General features: G+C 44.3%; 2 protein-coding genes across 2 annotated transcripts; both read right to left on the bottom strand.

Annotated features, from left to right (window-relative positions):
• Nucleotides 1-1,317: 1,317 nt before the first annotated feature.
• On the bottom strand, nt 1,318-3,674 carry NDUFC2 (NADH:ubiquinone oxidoreductase subunit C2). The gene is made up of 3 exons (XM_085066347.1): nt 3,411-3,674; nt 2,344-2,487; nt 1,318-1,509 (listed from the first exon to the last, which is right to left on the bottom strand). The coding sequence occupies exons 1-3, from the start codon at nt 3,550-3,552 to the stop codon at nt 1,460-1,462; spliced, it is 336 nt and encodes a 111-aa protein (XP_084922473.1). The 5' UTR covers nt 3,553-3,674; the 3' UTR covers nt 1,318-1,459.
• Nucleotides 3,675-5,605: 1,931 nt separating this feature from the next.
• Nucleotides 5,606-17,167, bottom strand: ALG8 (ALG8 alpha-1,3-glucosyltransferase). Its single transcript, XM_085066250.1, has 13 exons — nt 17,044-17,167; nt 16,094-16,172; nt 14,605-14,798; nt 13,426-13,535; nt 12,008-12,075; nt 11,330-11,456; nt 10,696-10,799; nt 10,469-10,589; nt 10,032-10,171; nt 9,461-9,600; nt 8,682-8,779; nt 7,522-7,594; nt 5,606-6,235 (listed from the first exon to the last, which is right to left on the bottom strand). Exons 1-13 carry the CDS (start codon nt 17,121-17,123, stop codon nt 6,004-6,006), a joined length of 1,566 nt encoding a protein of 521 aa, XP_084922376.1. The 5' UTR covers nt 17,124-17,167; the 3' UTR covers nt 5,606-6,003.
• Nucleotides 17,168-18,024: the final 857 nt, after the last annotated feature.

The following is an 18,024-nucleotide window of genomic DNA, read 5'->3' as shown; positions in this document are numbered from 1 at the left end:
TTTTCTAGTACTTATCCGTCATTCTCTCTCTGATCCTGCTGGTGGGGCAGTGAGCGAGTGGCTGTGTGGGACTTGGTGCCTGGCTGGGGTTAAACCCCAGCAGTGTCACAGCAAGGAAGGCCTGCAGTCACCTGCAGCCATGGCTTTGGGCTTGAGCAGCACACTCAGCAGCTGCAGAGGCTCGTGGTGGCCCAGGGAAGTGTCACACCAGGACACAGGTGAAGCACTGACCACTGCTCTTGGCCATGACCAGTGGAAGACGCAGGATGTGCCCAAAGGTCTGTGACTTGGGACAGCAGGAAGGGCTTGCTGACGTGTTGTGTGCCTCTTGCATCCCCCAGGACCTGCGGGTCTCTCTCTGAGAGCTGCTGTCCCTCCAGCTGGCTCCGAGCCCCGTGTGTCACAGGAACCTTCTGCCTGCTCCGACTGCAGGGCATTGCATCACGCTGCCCCGGGGATGCGTCAAGCCCTGACACTGCCCTGCTGCTGGCCACTGCTGCTGGCCACAGCTGATAAGGTAGATGGTCACAGAGGTTTTTGTCCGGGGATAACCCAGCACTGCTCCCAGTGGGACCTTGGCAGACAGGGCAGATCAGCCTTCTCTGGCGTGGCAGGGAGTGCTGGCTCTGCACTGCCCTGCACAGGCTTGCAGGGCAGCTGCACTTTTGTCCACCATTACAGGGAAAGATCTTTTGCTTTCTCATTGTTGAACCAAATCAGGATGGCAGCACTTCTTTTAAATTTGTTTAGGGCCATCAAATCCATCAGAGCAGTGAGATGGCACAGGGGCTCAGTGTCAGGAAGACTAGAGATAAAGCACAGTTGTGACCTAAAATGCTAAATTAATAAGAACCCCAAATCCCAAATGAACACAACTTCCCCACCTCGAAGTGTGCTCAGTGTTTGGATTCAGGAGCCAACAACCAAGTGAGAAAGCAGAATGGTTGAATCCCTACTATCAGGAAAGAAAAAACAACATAATAATAAAAAACACAGATGGAATTAATTAGTGTAATTTTTTTTAGCTCTTCAGAATTAATTTTACAGAAAGACTTTGGCGACAGTGTCCACAGGGGCTGGTCAAGAACAAGCTCAAGGGTCAAGTGAAATGCCGCTGAGAAATAAAACGAAGGAATGTACAGGACTGCTCTCTAGGTTTTATAAAATGTATGTTGTGTGAACAACTTCCCACTCTTGCAATTAAACAACTAAAAAAAGCATTAATCAAACATCAAATTATTATTCTGTAACAAGTCTCAGTCATGCTTGTATTGACAAACCATAATGGAAGAGAAGAGCAAACAATTAAACACTAAGTATTTAATTAAGCTTTTATTACATGAAAGTGAATAAAGTTTCACCTTTCATGCCATGGACGGTTCAACAGTTGAGGCCACCTTGCCAAAGTTCTTGGGATCGCAGGAATTCAGCCTTTGATGTGTTGCTGCTGGAGAAATCCTCAGTGAATTGGGCGGAAATCCTCCAGGAGCTGCCCTATTCTTTTCTTTTCTGCAAGAGGTGGGAAAACCTAATCAGCATTTGAGATCAAATCGGAAGATGTTTCATATTAAATCTTTGATGTTAACAAAGCCATCAAAAATCTGATTTCTGCTACCCACAGCAAACCATTAGCTTGCTGTTGTGACTAAATGCACAACTTTTTTTCCATAAGGCTCTCCACAAATCCCTGTGGAGGGATCTCAGTAGTGACACTTTTTTATTTCTACATACTCCTTCCAACATGGCACGATGCAGACCACAATCCAACAGCCAGTCACCCAACTGCATTGCATTAGAAAATGGACAATTTTAAACAAAATTTGCCATTGCATCATTTGGGTCAGTGACTACATTTAGTAAAAAATCCCTGTTCTTCACCACTGCTCTAAGCCAACACCACTTCAAGTTTTCTGCCATTTTTATTTCTTCTTTTTTCACCTGTTCTGCTTGCTTTCTGAATATTCATCATGCAATTTCTGAACCTACATGCACAGGCATTGTACAGGAATAAACAGTGCAACTGCAAAGTCACAAGAATGAAACCTATGATTTCCAATTTCCACTATTTCTTCTTCAATGGTACAAGTTTGGTCTATCTTTTTGGTTTTTTGGCTCTGTCACTTTTACACTAAAATAAGCTTTTAGGAGGATGAGGTGGTAATCGATGAACATCAATAGCTCAATACCAACATCTATTTTCACATCATAAAATTCTTTATACTGCTGCAATTTAGATTGTGAAGAGGCAGGGAAGCCTTAGCCCAGCAATGTTTTTACACACATTAGCACTTGTTAACTGGCATATTATTCCAGGCTGAGGTCCCTTAAAGTACCCAAGTGTACCTGCTGCCTTGAAGTCCTCTGGGTGGTGCCTGATGTACTCGAAGAGCTCTCTGTCCACCTTGGCATACTTGTACTCTGCATATTTCAGAAACTGGTAGCCAACAAACCAGCCCACGGTAGCAAACAGGACCTGCCGGTGAACACCTGCAGCAGGGAGAGGGAGGAATGTCCCCATGTCTACCAGCTCCCTAGGGGCCTCAGGCAGGGCCCTGCTTTCCCAGGCCCCCCAGACACTCCCACACCCCAGCTCCCCTCTCTCTGCTTCGCCCCTGCCAAGGTCCCCAGAGACACCCCCCCCTTTCCTCAGGGCTTCTTCCCCTTCACGCTGCCCATATTCCTCAGGGAGTCACCTCAAATCCCCTCCACCTCCATACGATGTCCCCTTCCCAGCCCCTTCCAATCACCTCCAATCCCCCCTTGCTAACAGACCCCTCACTTCAGGGCTCCCACCCCTTGACTCCCACCCCCACAATCACACAGAGCACCCCCTTCCCCTCCAACAGCCCCCCTGAACTCAGGGCTCCCTCCCTTACCCTGCCTGCTTTATTTATCCCTCAGAGTGACCCACACCGCCCTTCCCCAGGCCCACACAGTCCCTCTATCTCCCCACTCCCTCACCTCAGCGCTCCCTCCCCTTCCCCAGCCCCTACATCCCTCACGGTCACCCCAAATCCCGCACACCCGCTCCTGCAGCCCCCAAACCCTCTCCAGCCCCTCACTCCTGGCTGTTTCCCCTTCCCCCTCCTTCACTTATGCTTCAGAGTGACCCCAAATCCCACACCCCCCTTTCCCAGGCCCACATTTACTACCGCCAGCCTCTTATCTCAGGGCTCGCTCCCCTTCACTCCCGCCCCTATAGCTGTCAAGGTCACCCCAAATCCCCCATCCCGCAGCCCCCATGCCCCCTCCAGCGCCTCACTCCTACCTGTTTCCCCCTCCCTGCCTCCCTTCATTTATCCCTCAGTGACCTCAAGCCCCACAGAGCCGCTTCCGCAGCCCCTCACCTCAGCCCTCCCCTCGCCCCCGCTCCGCTCCCCCTCCCGTCAGCTCCCCCCATCCCTCCGCACCGGATCGCAGGACAGGGCGCTGGTTGAAGCCGTTGTCTACCAGCGCCGCCAGCCACCCCGCGAGCCCGAGCCACGCCGAGGCCTTGTTGAGCAGCGGCGGCGGCGGCAGCGAGCGCGCCTCGTCGGGCAGCAGGAACACCATGGCTGCGGCCCGCCGAAGGTGACCGGCGGAGCGGTGCTCCGGCTGCGCCTTCCCCCGCCGGCCCGCGCCGCGCTCCCGCGTTCCGCTGCCTTCTGCGCGTGTGGTTATTTCACACTAAAACCACCCCCAAATCACCCCAAAATCCAACCCCCAACCCACAAACCCACCCTCGCCGCAAAGCCCCGGGCTGAACAGCCTTAGCCGAGCCGGGTGGTTCTCGCAGCCCTGAGCCTCCTGGGTGAGGCGGCACCGCTGCCCCTGCAGAGCCAGCGAGGGCGGACGGGAAGTCAATTAGGGGGTTAATTAAGCACTGAAATCGAACCCAATTCATGTTCAGTGCGCTTCATGCCGACAGATTAAAGCCTGAGACCTGCGCCACGTTGTTAATTTTTTCTTTTCTAATTAATACAAAATCGCATTAAATAATTTGCCACTGCAGCAGGATTGACAGAACCGTTGAAACAACCTGCATTAACAAAACACGTCACAGGTCCTAAAGGCTTCTCAGCCTCTTTCCTAAAAATGCATTATTTAGCCTTTGTCCACACAGGAGGAGGCTGGTGGTCACTGCTTCAGATGCTTCAGCTGAACCTGGAATCATACAATGGCGATGCATGGCCACTTACAGTCATGCCCTTGTTTTAACTTCACAGGAGCACTGAATGGTTTAGGTTGGAAGGGACCTAAATGGTCATCTGCTTCCAATACCCTGCCCTAGGCAGGGAGAACTTCCACTAGACCAGGTTGCTACATCAAACCTGGCCTTGAATACTTCCAGGGATGGGACATCCACAGCTTTGCTGCACCGACTCTTCTCAGAGGATTTCACAACTTGCAAGGCAGCTACTGCAGAAGAGCCCTCAGTGTTGTGTGGTTTTTTTGCATATGACCATTTCCCTGCACAGGACAGCCCAACAGACAGATCAACACAAGCATTGTGGATACCTTACTCTGGGCAGAGCTTTGAGGCTTAGACCAGAGGTACAATACAGGTGGAAGAAGCATCATGCCACCGCTAGCAGCCACAGCAGCTAAAAACAGCATGGCAAAGCCCTTGATGGTGTAAGAAAACCAGAAGCTATGAGAAAGTACTGAAACCCAGAGTGAGAATGTCTGAATATGAACTCACTGGTAGAGAAAACTTTAAATGTACAAGGTATTTGCTTACAGAAACATCCACAGTGATTACTCTGCCACGCACCTGTTGCCCTAACTAGAATCCTTGTGTTTCAAACACCCAAAATATTCTAAGAACTCAAAAAGTGTAACTATCCCTTTGGCTATCCTTGATGAAGCCAAGGAAGAAGGAGTCCCATTCTTCCACTAACACTGAAGAAAGTTCGAAAACTACTAGCAAAAATATTAACTAAAAAAAATTCCATCCCCTCTCTCCTCCCAGTTTCATGTCAGCACTAGAATCTCTAGAGCAACATCTTTAGGGATGGTCACATAGGGTCTAAAAAGTACATTTACACAGAAAACAATCTATCTTTTCCTTAAGTCATTACAGGAACTGTGGACACTTAGTCTTTTGCTCGAATTGTAGAATTTTACATGAATTACACATGCAACTATGCAGCCACATTACCTGGTATGTTTAAGAGTATTAAAAAAATTCTTCATGGTCACATAGGGTCTAAAAAGTACATTTACACAGAAAACAATCTATCTTTTCCTTAAGTCATTACAGGAACTGTGGACACTTAGTCTTTTGCTCGAATTGTAGAATTTTACATGAATTACACGTGCAACTATGCAGCCACATTACCTGGTATGTTTAAGAGTATTAAAAAATTTCTTCATTTGAGTAGCATGCCTCAATTTGGTCATCTGGTCTACAAAAAAGAGCCACTAGAAGACTATTAAAATCCTTTAGCATAGTATCTATGAAACAAGAGTGATGGGACATGGATATGTTAAAACTTGTTATTTCAGTGCACAGGCGTTTGACAAAGCACTTCAGGACAAATTTCCAGCTAGACACTACATACTTAGTTGTGTGGGTGTCCCTCAAAAGCAGGGCTTAGACGCGAGTTGAAAAAAAAGCAAGAAATGCTCAAACAAAAAATATCAAGTTTTTAATTTACAAATTCCATAGGACGCAATTACAATGCTCTCCCACACAGCAATCATCCCTCGTAATTTGCCACAGCAACTTTTATTCAAATACAAACCATAATGGGAAAATCAGGCAGGTTTTCCTCAGGACAGAAGTCTGGACCTTTTTAAGCTTCACAGTTTACCCGCAGCCCTCCCTGTTACTGTGACAGTGCTTCTGATCAGAGGTATCCTCGTTGGGCAGCACAGGAGTGTTGGAAGAAGAGCTCCCCGTGTGGCGATGGCACACATACACTGTGTCTCATCAAGAGCTGTATGGCCTTGTGACAACCCCTCACCGTGCCAGGAATCCCCTCCAAGGAGTATCCTGGGACTGGTCCCAGCACTGTGGCTTTACTCAGCCTTTTGTCTGACAGAAATCCTCTCAGTCAAGACAGAGACGTAGAGTTTCAGCCAAGCGTATGTGATTCCCAGAGCACAGTACACAGAGGTCAGCAACAGGGGGACAAAAGGGAAGTGCCGTTTCCAGGGGGTCAGGGGAAATATGATTTCACAGAAGATTTCCAAAGGCACTAGTTGGATGAGGTAGATTGTTTCAAGCCAGTTAAGTAGAGGTTTGTCTCTCCTGTCAGAGAAAGTCAAAACCAGGTAGTGTTAAAATACATGTTAACTGAAAAGAACTATTCTGTTTTCTGGCTATCACCAGTGCAAAGAGAATTTCCCATTAGTTAACAAAAATGCTTTAAATAACAATTTAAGGAATTTCAGTAGGAAAAAACCCCATTGGATCAGCTCAATGTCCTTATCAAGTTCCAGGACGCCTTAGAATACTAAGGAGAAACCTCATCAATTGCTCTGCTTCACCTCACACCATTTCAGTGAATAACTGAACAGCCCTTCATACAAAGACTTGTTCCACCAAAGCAGTTCTACAACCAAAGACTGGAAATGGCAGATTTGTTTTAACCTCTTCCTCCAAGCTTTCTGTAGGATGTACTGTGAGCTGATCTCTCTTGAAAAGGACACTGGTGGCAGGGATTTATTGCAGGTAGTCTAAAGGGAATTTCATGTTTTGGCAAGTTAGGAACAAGGAACTTGCAAAAGCTCCATCTCTAAAGAAAAATGAAGCTCCTACGGAGTTTTTTAGCTAGAGCTCTTGAGACAGAATAATTGAATTCTTAAAGAAAGAAAACCACCTAGAAAAAGCAAACACCTGAAGTATTGAATACACGTTTACAGTACTTCCATACTTCATTACAAACCCTTTATCACAGCTTGGGTTTGCCCTGAAAAGTTTGGGAAATAGGGAAGTGGGGGCTGGATGGGTTACAAGGATAAGCACTGTCTTTGGTCAAGTGGGAAGAGATTCACAGACTGTGAAACTACACAGGACTTGGGCAATTTTATGTTCTGCCAACCAAGCACTTGCAGTTTTGCTGACAAACTAGAACTTGCAAATGAATGTTATTTTCATTCTACTACTACATTATTTACATTACTACAAAAATCCACTGTACAGTATTTTTTACACTGCAAAAATCCACAGTACAGTGAGGTAAATGATAGACAATCTGCAGACAATTCACTGTAGTAAGTGCTAGAATACTGAGTTAAATCCTCAGAGGTTACAGCATCACAACTCTGTGCTTTAACAGAGCATGAGGCAGGTGGATCTGCAGCCTCCTGGGACTACCTGGGCAGCTGTTCCAAAAACCAGGATGTGCTGCAATAATCCTAACTTAAGCACTGCCTCCTGAGAAAAGAGGCAGCAGCATCTTTTGACCAGTAACACTTCAATTTGACACTTCAGCATCAGTTTTCTGTGCTATTTGCCCCTTATGACAATGGCTGTTCCCATCACCAGAAGAAATGTTGTTGTTCCTGGCATTGAGATCAAATTTCTTTAATTACCTGAATAAAGATTTCAACGAAGAGACGCTATAAACAGTAAACAGCAGCATAAGCAGTATTTTAATTGGAAGTTCTGAAAAACAAATCACATAATGTACTATTAAAATTAATTATAAAAAGCTTTTGCCATTTATATTGCAGTATCTTCAAATCCTAACAGTCACATTTGCATTATCTGGCTTTATTTTCTCCAGACCTCCATGTTTTACTGTTTAGGATACCTAAAAATAAGCTCAGACATTTACTAAAGCAAATGCCAGGCATTTGCAATACACTTACTTCAATTATCTATAAACATACTGAACACACTAGTTATAATTACAATTTGAGACAGCACTACAAATAAGATTTTCTTGTTCTAAAGAAATCACAAACAACTGGGAAGTGACCAAAGCAAAAATGACAACCAAGTCAAGACTACTGAGCTCTATGTTACAAATTAGATAAAAATTAACTAATAGACAAAGTTGAGGAAGTTTGTTATTTCTGAAGGCACCTGCTTCACTATCACAAATAAGCAGCATTGTCAGACCAAGAGTGTGACTGGTCTCTTGGTCTGTCACACAAGAGTGTGACATACTCTCCCAGAAGTATGCCCATGAATTCAGTGTTACAGTGTTGTTGTAGCTATGATGGCTTGTGGTTTGAGTGAAGCCAACAGACCCTGACTAAGTGAAAGGGGAGGAGGGGAAAGAACAAACAGGTTTTGGTCACATCTGTCCCTATGCATACTGATTTATTTGATGCTGCTGCACAATTTTTTAATTTAAGCACAGCACTGGTAGCATAAGGTAGCACTCAGCTGAAAAACAACCTGCCAGGGCTGTGGTTTCAAATTTCCTTCAGCACTTTTGCTTCACATGGTTATGACAGGGGAAGGTTTCTAGAACTGTGGCAGAATGAAGGATAATAAATATTAACTCAGACAATTTCTCATCTTTATTTCAACTTAAAGCCTATGGCCTCTCCATGGCTATTTAAGTCAATGACTCTTTTCACAAGCTGGGGAGTTTGTGTTAATGGAAGGAGGCTGACATACAGCCTTTTGCAACTTTCAGTGTATCAGCTAAAATAATCCAAACCCCATTTGTCCATGTCATCTCTGGAGAAAATAAAATAAAGCAAAGCAGTAAGATGAAACCACAGAAAGAACATTTTACCTGGTGCTGTGAACAACAATGGAAAAAGGGAGAAATGCCCTGTTGTTGCCAGAATCAAGTAGATGCCAGCATCCTTGGCTCTCTGAATAGACAATAAGCTAAAAATGATAATAATTTGTTACGTTTTTGTCTTTTAGCAAAGAATCCTAATTTCAGCAAAACACTATACAATTCACTGAAGACTGAAATACAAGTCAAACAGTTTCAAAGTACTCCAGTCCCTTCAAACACTGGACCTGTGATGAAGTCTCCTGCTTCCAAACTACATCGCCTCAGAGATAAAACAGCAGGAGAAAAACCAGCCAGGAAGCCCTCCCTCAGAAAACCACACACCCACTGAACAAAACTATCAGCAAGGCCCAGCAGGCAAAAAGAGATTAAACATCACTAAATCTCTGAGGAAGAAAAATAGTTTGTAGCAATACTGGTCAGGCAGCTTAGGAACTACAGCTTCACTTCTACCCTAGTCAGGCATGAAGTTCTTTCAGTAGAAATTGTGGATTGTTCTCATCAAGCACAGTGCAGAAGATCCCTTTCCTCAGCTGGCTCCTGAGCAATCTATCCAGCATTTTAAAATATGAACCATAGCACTCATCAAGGTTTGAACTGTGCATGAAATTAATTTACTTTAAGTGCACTACACTGTTACAGCTTAATGCATTCTAGAAAAAAGTTCATCTTCCAAAATACGCTGAAAACAAAGTGATTCCCTTTGAGGATTCCTCAACAAGTGGCTGCAGGTTCAGTTTGGCCAACTACTATGTTCAAAATTCACTTACCTTAAAGGCAGAATAGCAAGGAGTATTGCTTTCTCATGCACGTGCCAGCCAAACATGAAGGAGCTCAACGCACTAAGAACAAGGCACTGCAGAAAGCCTCTGGGCCCTTGAGGTTTAAACCAAAGACAGAAAACAGAGGGCTAGAAACAACAGGCAAAAACAGGACTTCAGTGAAAAGTTTTGCAATCCTGAACACAAGCCACTGTCCAAAGACATGTGTCAATGTTACTAAACACCACTGCACCCAGGCTGTGCTTGAGTGGCACAAGCAATATATAGCAATGGAGGAACCCAGTCTATTTGGATGTATGAATAGAGCCTGAAGGAATTCTGTCAAAATAACAGAAGGGAAAAGTAGACTGGAAGAGCACAGCAATTCCCTGCTATTTGTGTTGCATGCTAAAATTGTCTTCCAATCTAAACCATTAAACTAATTTTATCAGTCCCTACATATTATTCACAACGTATTTATTGCCCAAGAATTAAAATTCATGTGATGTGCATACTCATCAATTAAAAGGTACTAGGGACAAAACACACCAAATTAAAAAAAAATATTAATTGCTCTTACCAATATAGCTATGAAAGTACAGATTAACGTTGCCAGTGGAGTCACTGAAGGGAGGACAGTGTGTTGAAACTCTTGAACCAGCCCTCCTGTCATTGAGGCTTTAGGGATTTTTGTACCATCAAGAAAATTGCACTTCAAACCTAAAAAAACCCCAAACAAACCACATAAAAAAGCACAAGCTGATAAATAGTAATAAAGAAAATGAAGTAGCTGAACTAAGTACATGGCCAAGTCTTCTCTTTTTTAAAGGATGGCAGAGGGAAGTGATTGATCTCTAACTTACTGCTGATAACTTATGCACTGGATTATGTGGACAACCATATGATTTATGGCAATCTGAAAACATAATTTACCGCCTACATTTCAAACGGGGAAGACTAAAATTCAGAGAGCTCTATCTGCAAAAAGGCACCAAACAGCAAGATGAGCATACTGACCAAGAATTGTCAGTGCTTTATCCATGGCATTGTACAAAGCCCAGAAGTTTGGAGCCCAGTAGGCATGGCAGAGACCTCGCTTGAAAGGGAAGAGCCGTGAAATGACTTGAGGCAGCTGACCCTACGGAAAACAAGAAATGGCTTCTTTAGATTAGACATGATTTCTATGTTTAGAACAAAAGTTTTTAACTGTTCAGGGGAATAACATGTGAAAAGGGGGTTATTACCAATACTAGGAAGGGTCCCAATGAAAGAGCAGAAACAAGACAGACAATCAGTCCCAGAAGAGTTACATGAAGAAAGCTGAAACTTCTCCACTTCAGGGATCCATCTACAAGAAACAGATAAGGGAAACAATTGCTGTGGGAAGTAGAAAAGGGAGACAAAGCATTCCACGCTGACAGGGAATTGCTAGCACCTTCTAAAAGGGGCACACAGACTTTTATGTCAATATATTCAGTTGCTTCCTTCAACAGTTAGCTGGCATTTCTCTTTTCCACATTGCAGCTCCTGCATTACACAATCCTTCGTCATTTTCCAAATTTCCCTTCCCTGTTCCCATAAGGAGTATCAGGCATGTCTCAGTGCTAAAAAGTGGAGAGAAACTCAAAGTCTTTGAAATAGCTTCTGATACCATCTAATTGCTTCATATCCAGAATAATTCTTATGGCTTCCAAGTGCCACCTGCAGTTTGTTCATGTCAGTTTTTCTTAACAAAGAACTCTTGAAGAAACAGAAATTGTACAAAACAAATGTATTTCAAAGATCTTCCAAGATCCTACCAATCCAGTTCTGTGTTCCCCTAGTTCCACTGATTAACAAAACTCCCCCCAAAAGCCAGTGAGGAACACCCCATCTTACCTGCATTATTTGCAGTAAAACAATAGGATCGTAACAAATAAATGCCATATGCTGGGGCCACATAGATGTAGATGTGTTTGAAATGCAGAAGAACGGCAAAAAGAAGAGCACCTTCCAAATACCTTTTCTGAAAGAAAAGCAAAACAAAACCTAAGCTCTTCTCTTTGTACTCACTTTTAATGGTCCCCTGTTGTGCTCCTCAGGTGATGGGACATTTATTATAGGCATTAAAAAAAAAAAAGGAAGTATTTACTACAAATTACAAACTCTGTAGTGTTATGCCCAACAGGGATGGAGAAGGAAACTATCCTGTCACACAAAACTTGGAAAACTGGAACAGACCTCACCTCCCTGCAGCTTCAAAAGTACATTTTCTAAGGACTGGTGATTTGGAAGATGATAAGATGGAAAGAAATGATGCCACATTGCTCAGGTGTAACACAGAATTTAGCTTTCTTACAGCAAACTGCAATGCTGCAGCATCAGCAAGTAATTAGGGTGAGTTCCAAGTTTTTCTTTTCCCCAAAAACTCAATAAATAATTAGAATTCCAGCTACACAGATTCCAGCCTCAATGTGAAGCTACTACAATTGCCCATGACATGAGCAGCCCTATGCAGTGAATTAATGCACTCAAAATACACGTGGCAACAGACAGACAAGAGTTACTCAAGTTTACCTGACACAGCCGAGCAACAGAAAGAAGCATCAGCCCAAACAGGAAACCATTGTACTGGAAGTGAATATCTGAACTTGAGTCAAGGAAGAAATCAAGTTTTCTTTGTTACTATGTTTTCTGGAGAAGACTCAAAGTTATGAGGAATAAATTAAAATGAAAATGGAATTTAAATCAAGAAAGCAACCTTAAATTCACACCACATAGACACGAGTAATTATTTAACCTTATCTATAAGTACTGTTAGACACAAAATACACTAATGCTGGCATATTACCTTGATGAAATGAAACACAACAATCTACGTATGTATTGTGCAACTTTTTTAACACAACCCAAAAAAGGTTAAAGCTCTGCTTTAATTTTTAAGTCATTAGTTACTGCCACACATTGGTTAGTGGATGGTGACAGTAGCTCCTCACTTTTCTACCACTTCTAAGTGGGCAACACACACAAGAACTGTGAGAGAAAACAAAGTCCTTTCTTTAAATGCACACTGTGTCAAGATTGACTCGCAGTAATTGTGATTTCCAGTTATTTTTATATAGGATATGGACCCATTGGAGGGTGTTCAGAGAATGCCATGAACATGCTCTGAGGGCTGGAGCACCTCTACTATGGAGGCAGGCTGAGATAGATGGGGTTGTTCAGCCTGAAGAGGGAAAGGCTCGGGAGAGACCTTGTAGCCCCTTTAGGTACTGGAAGGTGCTCTAAGAGAGCTGGACGGGACTTCTGACAAGGGCATGGACTGACAGGGCAAGAGAAAATGGCTGTAAACTAAAAGAGGGGGGATTTAGATTGGATATTAGGAAGAAATCCTTTACTGTGAGGGTGATGAGGGACTGGCACAGGTTGCCCAGAGAAGTTGTGGATGCCTTGTCCCTTGAAGTGTTCAAGATCAGGCTGAGTGAGGCTTTAAGCAACCTGGTCTGGTGAAAGGTATCCCTGCCTATGGCAGGAATTAAATGATCTTTAATGTCTCTTCTAACCCAAACCACTGTATGATTCAATGCTTCCTTCTTTTTTATAAACACTTTCCATATAATGTTAACTAATTAAATACAGTCTGACTCTTAAACCACTTAGAAAATTTTCCTTGCCACGGGACAAAACTGGAACCACACCCAGAACACAAAGCCTCTCTGCTAACACTCCTGTAGGCAGGCGGAGGAGGAAGAGCCAGCAGGAACAGGCACATTGCTGCCTGACTAGCTGGTCCTCCTCCACTTCTGGCAAATCAGACCAAGCACTGACTAACTTCCATTTTGCCAAATAGTAATTCTAAACATAAAGTTATTTAACCAACCTCAAACACAAAACCAGCAGTGTTACTTGCTGTGACCGTAATAATATTAAAATTGGCTTGTACCACACATTGTAACAGGTTGCCACAAACAACCCACAATGGTTTGAAAGGATACGATCCACAATTAACAACCCAAAATTCCACAAGAGCAGAACAGCAAGAATAAATGTTGGTTTTTCCAGGATATCCTTTGCAGCTCGTTTTCCATTTACACATCTGCAGCACCTGAACAAGAGCAGAAGAAACAGAAGTTTTAATTCAAACACACAAGCAAAAACATGGCTGGACATTAACCTCTCCCTGGCTTCCCCTGCCATATTATGAGTTATTTCTCTTGGTTAAAAGTATCTTATTTCTTCTCAGTGTGAAGCAATACAGTTCATATTATTTTTGAAGGAAATCTTAGGTGAGATTAAAAAGTTACAGATGATCTGTGTTGAAATACTATTAGTGCAACCTCCCTGCTATGAGCAGGGACACCTTCCACTAGACCAGGGTGCTCAAATCCCCATCCTACCTGGCCTTGAATTTTTCCAGGCATGGGGCATCTACCACCTATCTTGGCAAAATGACCCCATACCAACACCAGCCCTGAGCCTTCAGCCTCACATTCATACATTTGTGCATCAAAACAATAAAAGGAAAAGAAATCACAATGCAAAGCCAGCCCATTTCAAGTACAGAAAGTAAATAAAGGAGCTTAGGCAGTGCTCCACTCAAGAGAATTTCCTACCCAGGTTTTAAGCTGACAGAATAAATGAGGGAAGGCTGTTACAGCCAATTCATTAAGGAAGGCAACATGTTCCTCAGAACATCCCTGCACTCTACTCTTCAGGTATAGGGTAAATAGTTCTTCACAAAGTCAGGAGCAACTTTGCATATTTGATGATACTGGCATTTTGTGACAGATGTCCTTTATAATTCTACTCTGGAAGAGCAGAGTAGTAAGAAAAATAACAGGAAAAAACATGTTCTGAGCACACCAGCTGTCCTGCAACTCCTACAAAATGAGCCCAGTGACAGAAGCAAAACCAAATATAACATGTGAAACAGCAGCTGGTGTCTGAGTGTGTGCAAATCCATCACATGTACAGCAACCATGTCTCCAAGAAGAGCACGTTATCTAGTGTTTAGCACCATATTCCAAGTTTCTCCTTGAATAGGTTCAAGCAACTCTGGTATTTCCATACATTTACAAGCTTATTTGCACAAATAGTTATTTGTTATGGCTACATAACAAGCCCACATATTAAAGACTATTCACTGTCCCTAAAATTGGAACATCATGACTTACTCATGAACTGCATATATGAAGAGGGTATCTGTAAAGATGACAGAAAGCCTTTGGAAGAAGACGGTTGCACGACTGGCGTAATTCAAGTTTTTGACAACCAACATCTGGGGGTCAAAGTACTTGGCAATGTGAGAAAGTGCATATTCAAACCAAGCAAAAAATGGTGGATAATCCAGGGTCCATTCCGAGGTTGCCTAAAGACAAAATAAGATTAAACAGTTTATAACAAACCATGCTGTTCGCAGTTCTTCAAGTACAGCTCATTGCAGCCAACCAGCAGATGCATTTTCTCTCAGTAACCTCTATTTAACAGAAACTACTCCACAATAAGTAGCCAGCTCTGTGGTGCTGAACGTGATTTAAGCTGCTCTCCTGCAGGACTGGTAGAGAAAGGACATCTCCTGATTAGCAGGAAAAGATTAAAGAGCATTCTGTGTACCTGTACCTAATTGGTATATAACTGTTTGTTATCCATAAATCAGTTTACAGTAAAAGGGGCAGTATTACCAAATCTCAGTAAAATAGCTCACAGCCAATACTGGTCTATGTTAGAGCAATCACCAACACAATCAGCCTTTCTCCAGCCTCAAAATTACTTTTACTCATCAGATAACAAGTCTTAACTCTAATACAACCTTATCAAGATCAAATGGCATTAAGTGATCTCTTCCCATAAGGACCATTGTTATGCCCTGATCAACAATTAACTCTTTGGCTGTGGAAACAGGAGAGGAACAGGGATGAACAGAGCAGGTTGGGATTGGCTGTATTTTTCAGTAAGCATGTTCCCAAATGCATATGTTGTATTGATGAAAGGCATCTTATGCTCTGGCATGGTAATGCTGGCATTATAGAAATTTGTTTGTAAAACAGTGGGATCAGTCTTAAAAAGCTCTGACCTGCACAAATAATTTACTTCTGGATGCTTATGTGGAGTACTAGACACTACAATATCTATCCTGTACTCCAGCAGATATGAGAAGATAGATTAAAACCCAATTAGGTAGGCTGAGTCTATGACAAACCTAAAGGTGATTCATCTAGACAAAAATCAATGCATGCTACTGGCACACCAGCAAATGCTCAAAACTTTAACACAGTGATTGATTTCATAGTGTGTAGATGTATATACCTATTTGCACGATTCATTCTTTATTCTGGTAACTGTGTATCACCAATGAGAAGAGCAAAGAGACCAGCAATTCAAGACTACAATGCAACTTGCTCCTGTATTATACAGCCTTTCTATCAACACATGAGCATTAACTGCTCTTCCCATTTTTTTGCCTTCATAAGTACTTGCAGCTTCTCCAAACAACTTCCATTTTTCAGCTAAATGCTACACATGGCTAGCAAATTGTGACTGGCATATTTTTGTCCCACTACATGACAGTCACCAACCATCTCTTCCAGCATTCACAAGCTCTGACATACCTAATGTGCCTGTAATTTATACACAGCTAAAAAAAAACCCCTCAAACGTACTTACCTCATAGTACCACTGAGAAAGGGGCAAGTTGTGGGTGATGGCAAGCCAGTTCCTATGGACTTCGAAATCTGTGGAGTAACTACAGAAGGTGTATTTTAAGAGTCACATACACGCACTTATAGGAGAAAAATCTCAACGCAAATCACCACAGGCAGATAAAAAGGAAGCCTCTGTTTTATCACCTCCAGGGCACTACCGCGATCAAGTAACTGAAACAGTAACAGACAAGCTGCTCAAGAACTTTGTGCCAAAGATGTATCGTGGAATGGCTTGGGTTGGGAGAGACCTCAAAGACCATCTTGCTCCAACCTCCCTGCCATGGGCAGGGACACCTTCCACTAGACCAGGTTTCTCAAAGCCCCATCCAGCCTGGCCTTCAGCACTGCCAGGGATGGGGCATGCACAGCCTCTCTGGGCAACCTGTGCCAGTGTCTCACCAACCTCACAGTAAAGGCTTTTCTTCTAACGCCTTATCTAAATCTTCCATTTTATTTAGTTTAAAATCATTCCTCCTTGCCCTATGATTATCTGACCATGAAAAAAGTCACTCATACAGGTGGTTATAGGGCAAAAATTATTTATAGCTTAGCCTTTTGGGACAATAAATGCGAAATTCCTAGTTGATGTTTAATGGCAATTTGCTTGGGTTTTTTTCAGTATAAAAACTAAAAATTACAAAGCATCAATGTTCCAGCACACTTAAAGGCCTTCCCGAACAGCAGCCAGCCGGAACGGGCTAGAAAGGCTTCCAAAGAGGAACGCAGAGCTGTGCCACGCGGCAGAGGCAGCGCCGCCCGCTCCCCTCACGAACCCGGGAGTCACACGGACCCTCAGGGCCGGCTCGGCACCGCGGCCCCACGCTGCCCACCGCCCTCGGGGGCTCGCGGCAGCCCTACTCCGCCCGCCCCATTCCCGTCCCGTCCCGCCCGGTGCTCAGGGCCGCTCCTTACTAGGCGGGGATGAGGAGGCACTTGAGGAAGGACACGCCGAGCGCCAGCGCGCGGAACCAGCCGCGGCCACCCGCCGCCATGGCGCGCGCGCCCCCCGCCCCGCGCCGGCGCCACCCCGCGCATGCGCCGCGCCCGCCGCGCCGGTTTGAAGCGCGCGCGCCCGCCCCGCCCGCCCGCCCGCTGGCGGCGCCGGGAGTGCGGCTGCGCATGCGCGGAGAGGGCGGGGCGCCGCCAGGCGCTGGAATGGAGGCGAGTTGGAAGAGGGAACGCTCAAGTTGGGGATCGGAAATTCTTTCCTGTGAGGGTGATCAGGCACTGGCGCAGGAAACAGTTTTATATAAATCTGCCTGCACACGGAGCGAGAATCCAATCAGAGAACTCCTGAGACCAAAAATCGCCACTGGACCAGGAGGCGCGAGAAGAATGAGCGCACAGACTGAGGGCAGGAAAGCTCAGCGGCTTCTTTGATCAGTGTCCCTCTGTGCAAACATCCAGGCTGAACACACCTGCTGCTGTACCACTCTATTACTGGTCACTCGGGTTTATTTCTAAATCCAGCACCTGAGGCTGCTACAGGGAGCCGCGGGTTGAGCCTGAAGGAGGAAGCATGCCTGGGAGTGAGTGTGTGTGAGTGAGGAGCTGCTCGGTGGTGTGAGGCCACCCAGCCTGCCTTGAAGCTGCTTCAATTCACACCTCTGCTCCAGAGAGCTGCCATCTCCAACCATGGTGCTGCTGTCCAAGTCAGCTTCCAGCTACAAAGTGCTCTTTCAGAGGAACAGGCTTAATTTTTGTAATACCTTCCTGCCAGCCTGCAGGGTGGATGCATGCAAGGCTGATGCCTTTTTAGCTTCCTTACAGCAAATCTTCATCTGTCTAGGAATAGCACCTTTTAGGAGCTGCACTGAATCATACAGATAACATGTTCAATTTTTATTTTCCTGTACAGCAGCAATGTATTACGGTTTGCTCAAACTCAGGAAA

The sequence above is a fragment of the Lichenostomus cassidix genome, chromosome 1 (genome assembly GCF_008360975.1).
Source record: "Lichenostomus cassidix isolate B80296 chromosome 1, HeHo_3.0, whole genome shotgun sequence".
NCBI lineage: Eukaryota > Metazoa > Chordata > Aves > Passeriformes > Meliphagidae > Lichenostomus > Lichenostomus cassidix.
The sequence above is the reverse complement of the archived record's forward strand: the minus strand, read 5'-3'. Positions and strand labels throughout refer to the sequence as shown.

Coding starts and splice junctions, on each gene's coding strand:
- NDUFC2 (XM_085066347.1), bottom strand. CDS start 3,552: ATGGTGTTCCTGCTGCCCGACGAGGCGCGCTCGCTGCCGCCGCCGCCG. Junction 2,488..3,410: donor GCGCCCTGTCCTGCGATCCG/GTGCGGAGGGAT, acceptor TCCCTGCTGCAG/GTGTTCACCGGCAGGTCCTG. Junction 1,510..2,343: donor AGAGGACTTCAAGGCAGCAG/GTACACTTGGGT, acceptor CACCTCTTGCAG/AAAAGAAAAGAATAGGGCAG.
- ALG8 (XM_085066250.1), bottom strand. CDS start 17,123: ATGGCGGCGGGTGGCCGCGGCTGGTTCCGCGCGCTGGCGCTCGGCGTG. Junction 10,172..10,468: donor TAAAGCACTGACAATTCTTG/GTCAGTATGCTC, acceptor GGGTTTTTTTAG/GTTTGAAGTGCAATTTTCTT. Junction 6,236..7,521: donor TCGTTGAAATCTTTATTCAG/GTAATTAAAGAA, acceptor TTTCTCTGACAG/GAGAGACAAACCTCTACTTA.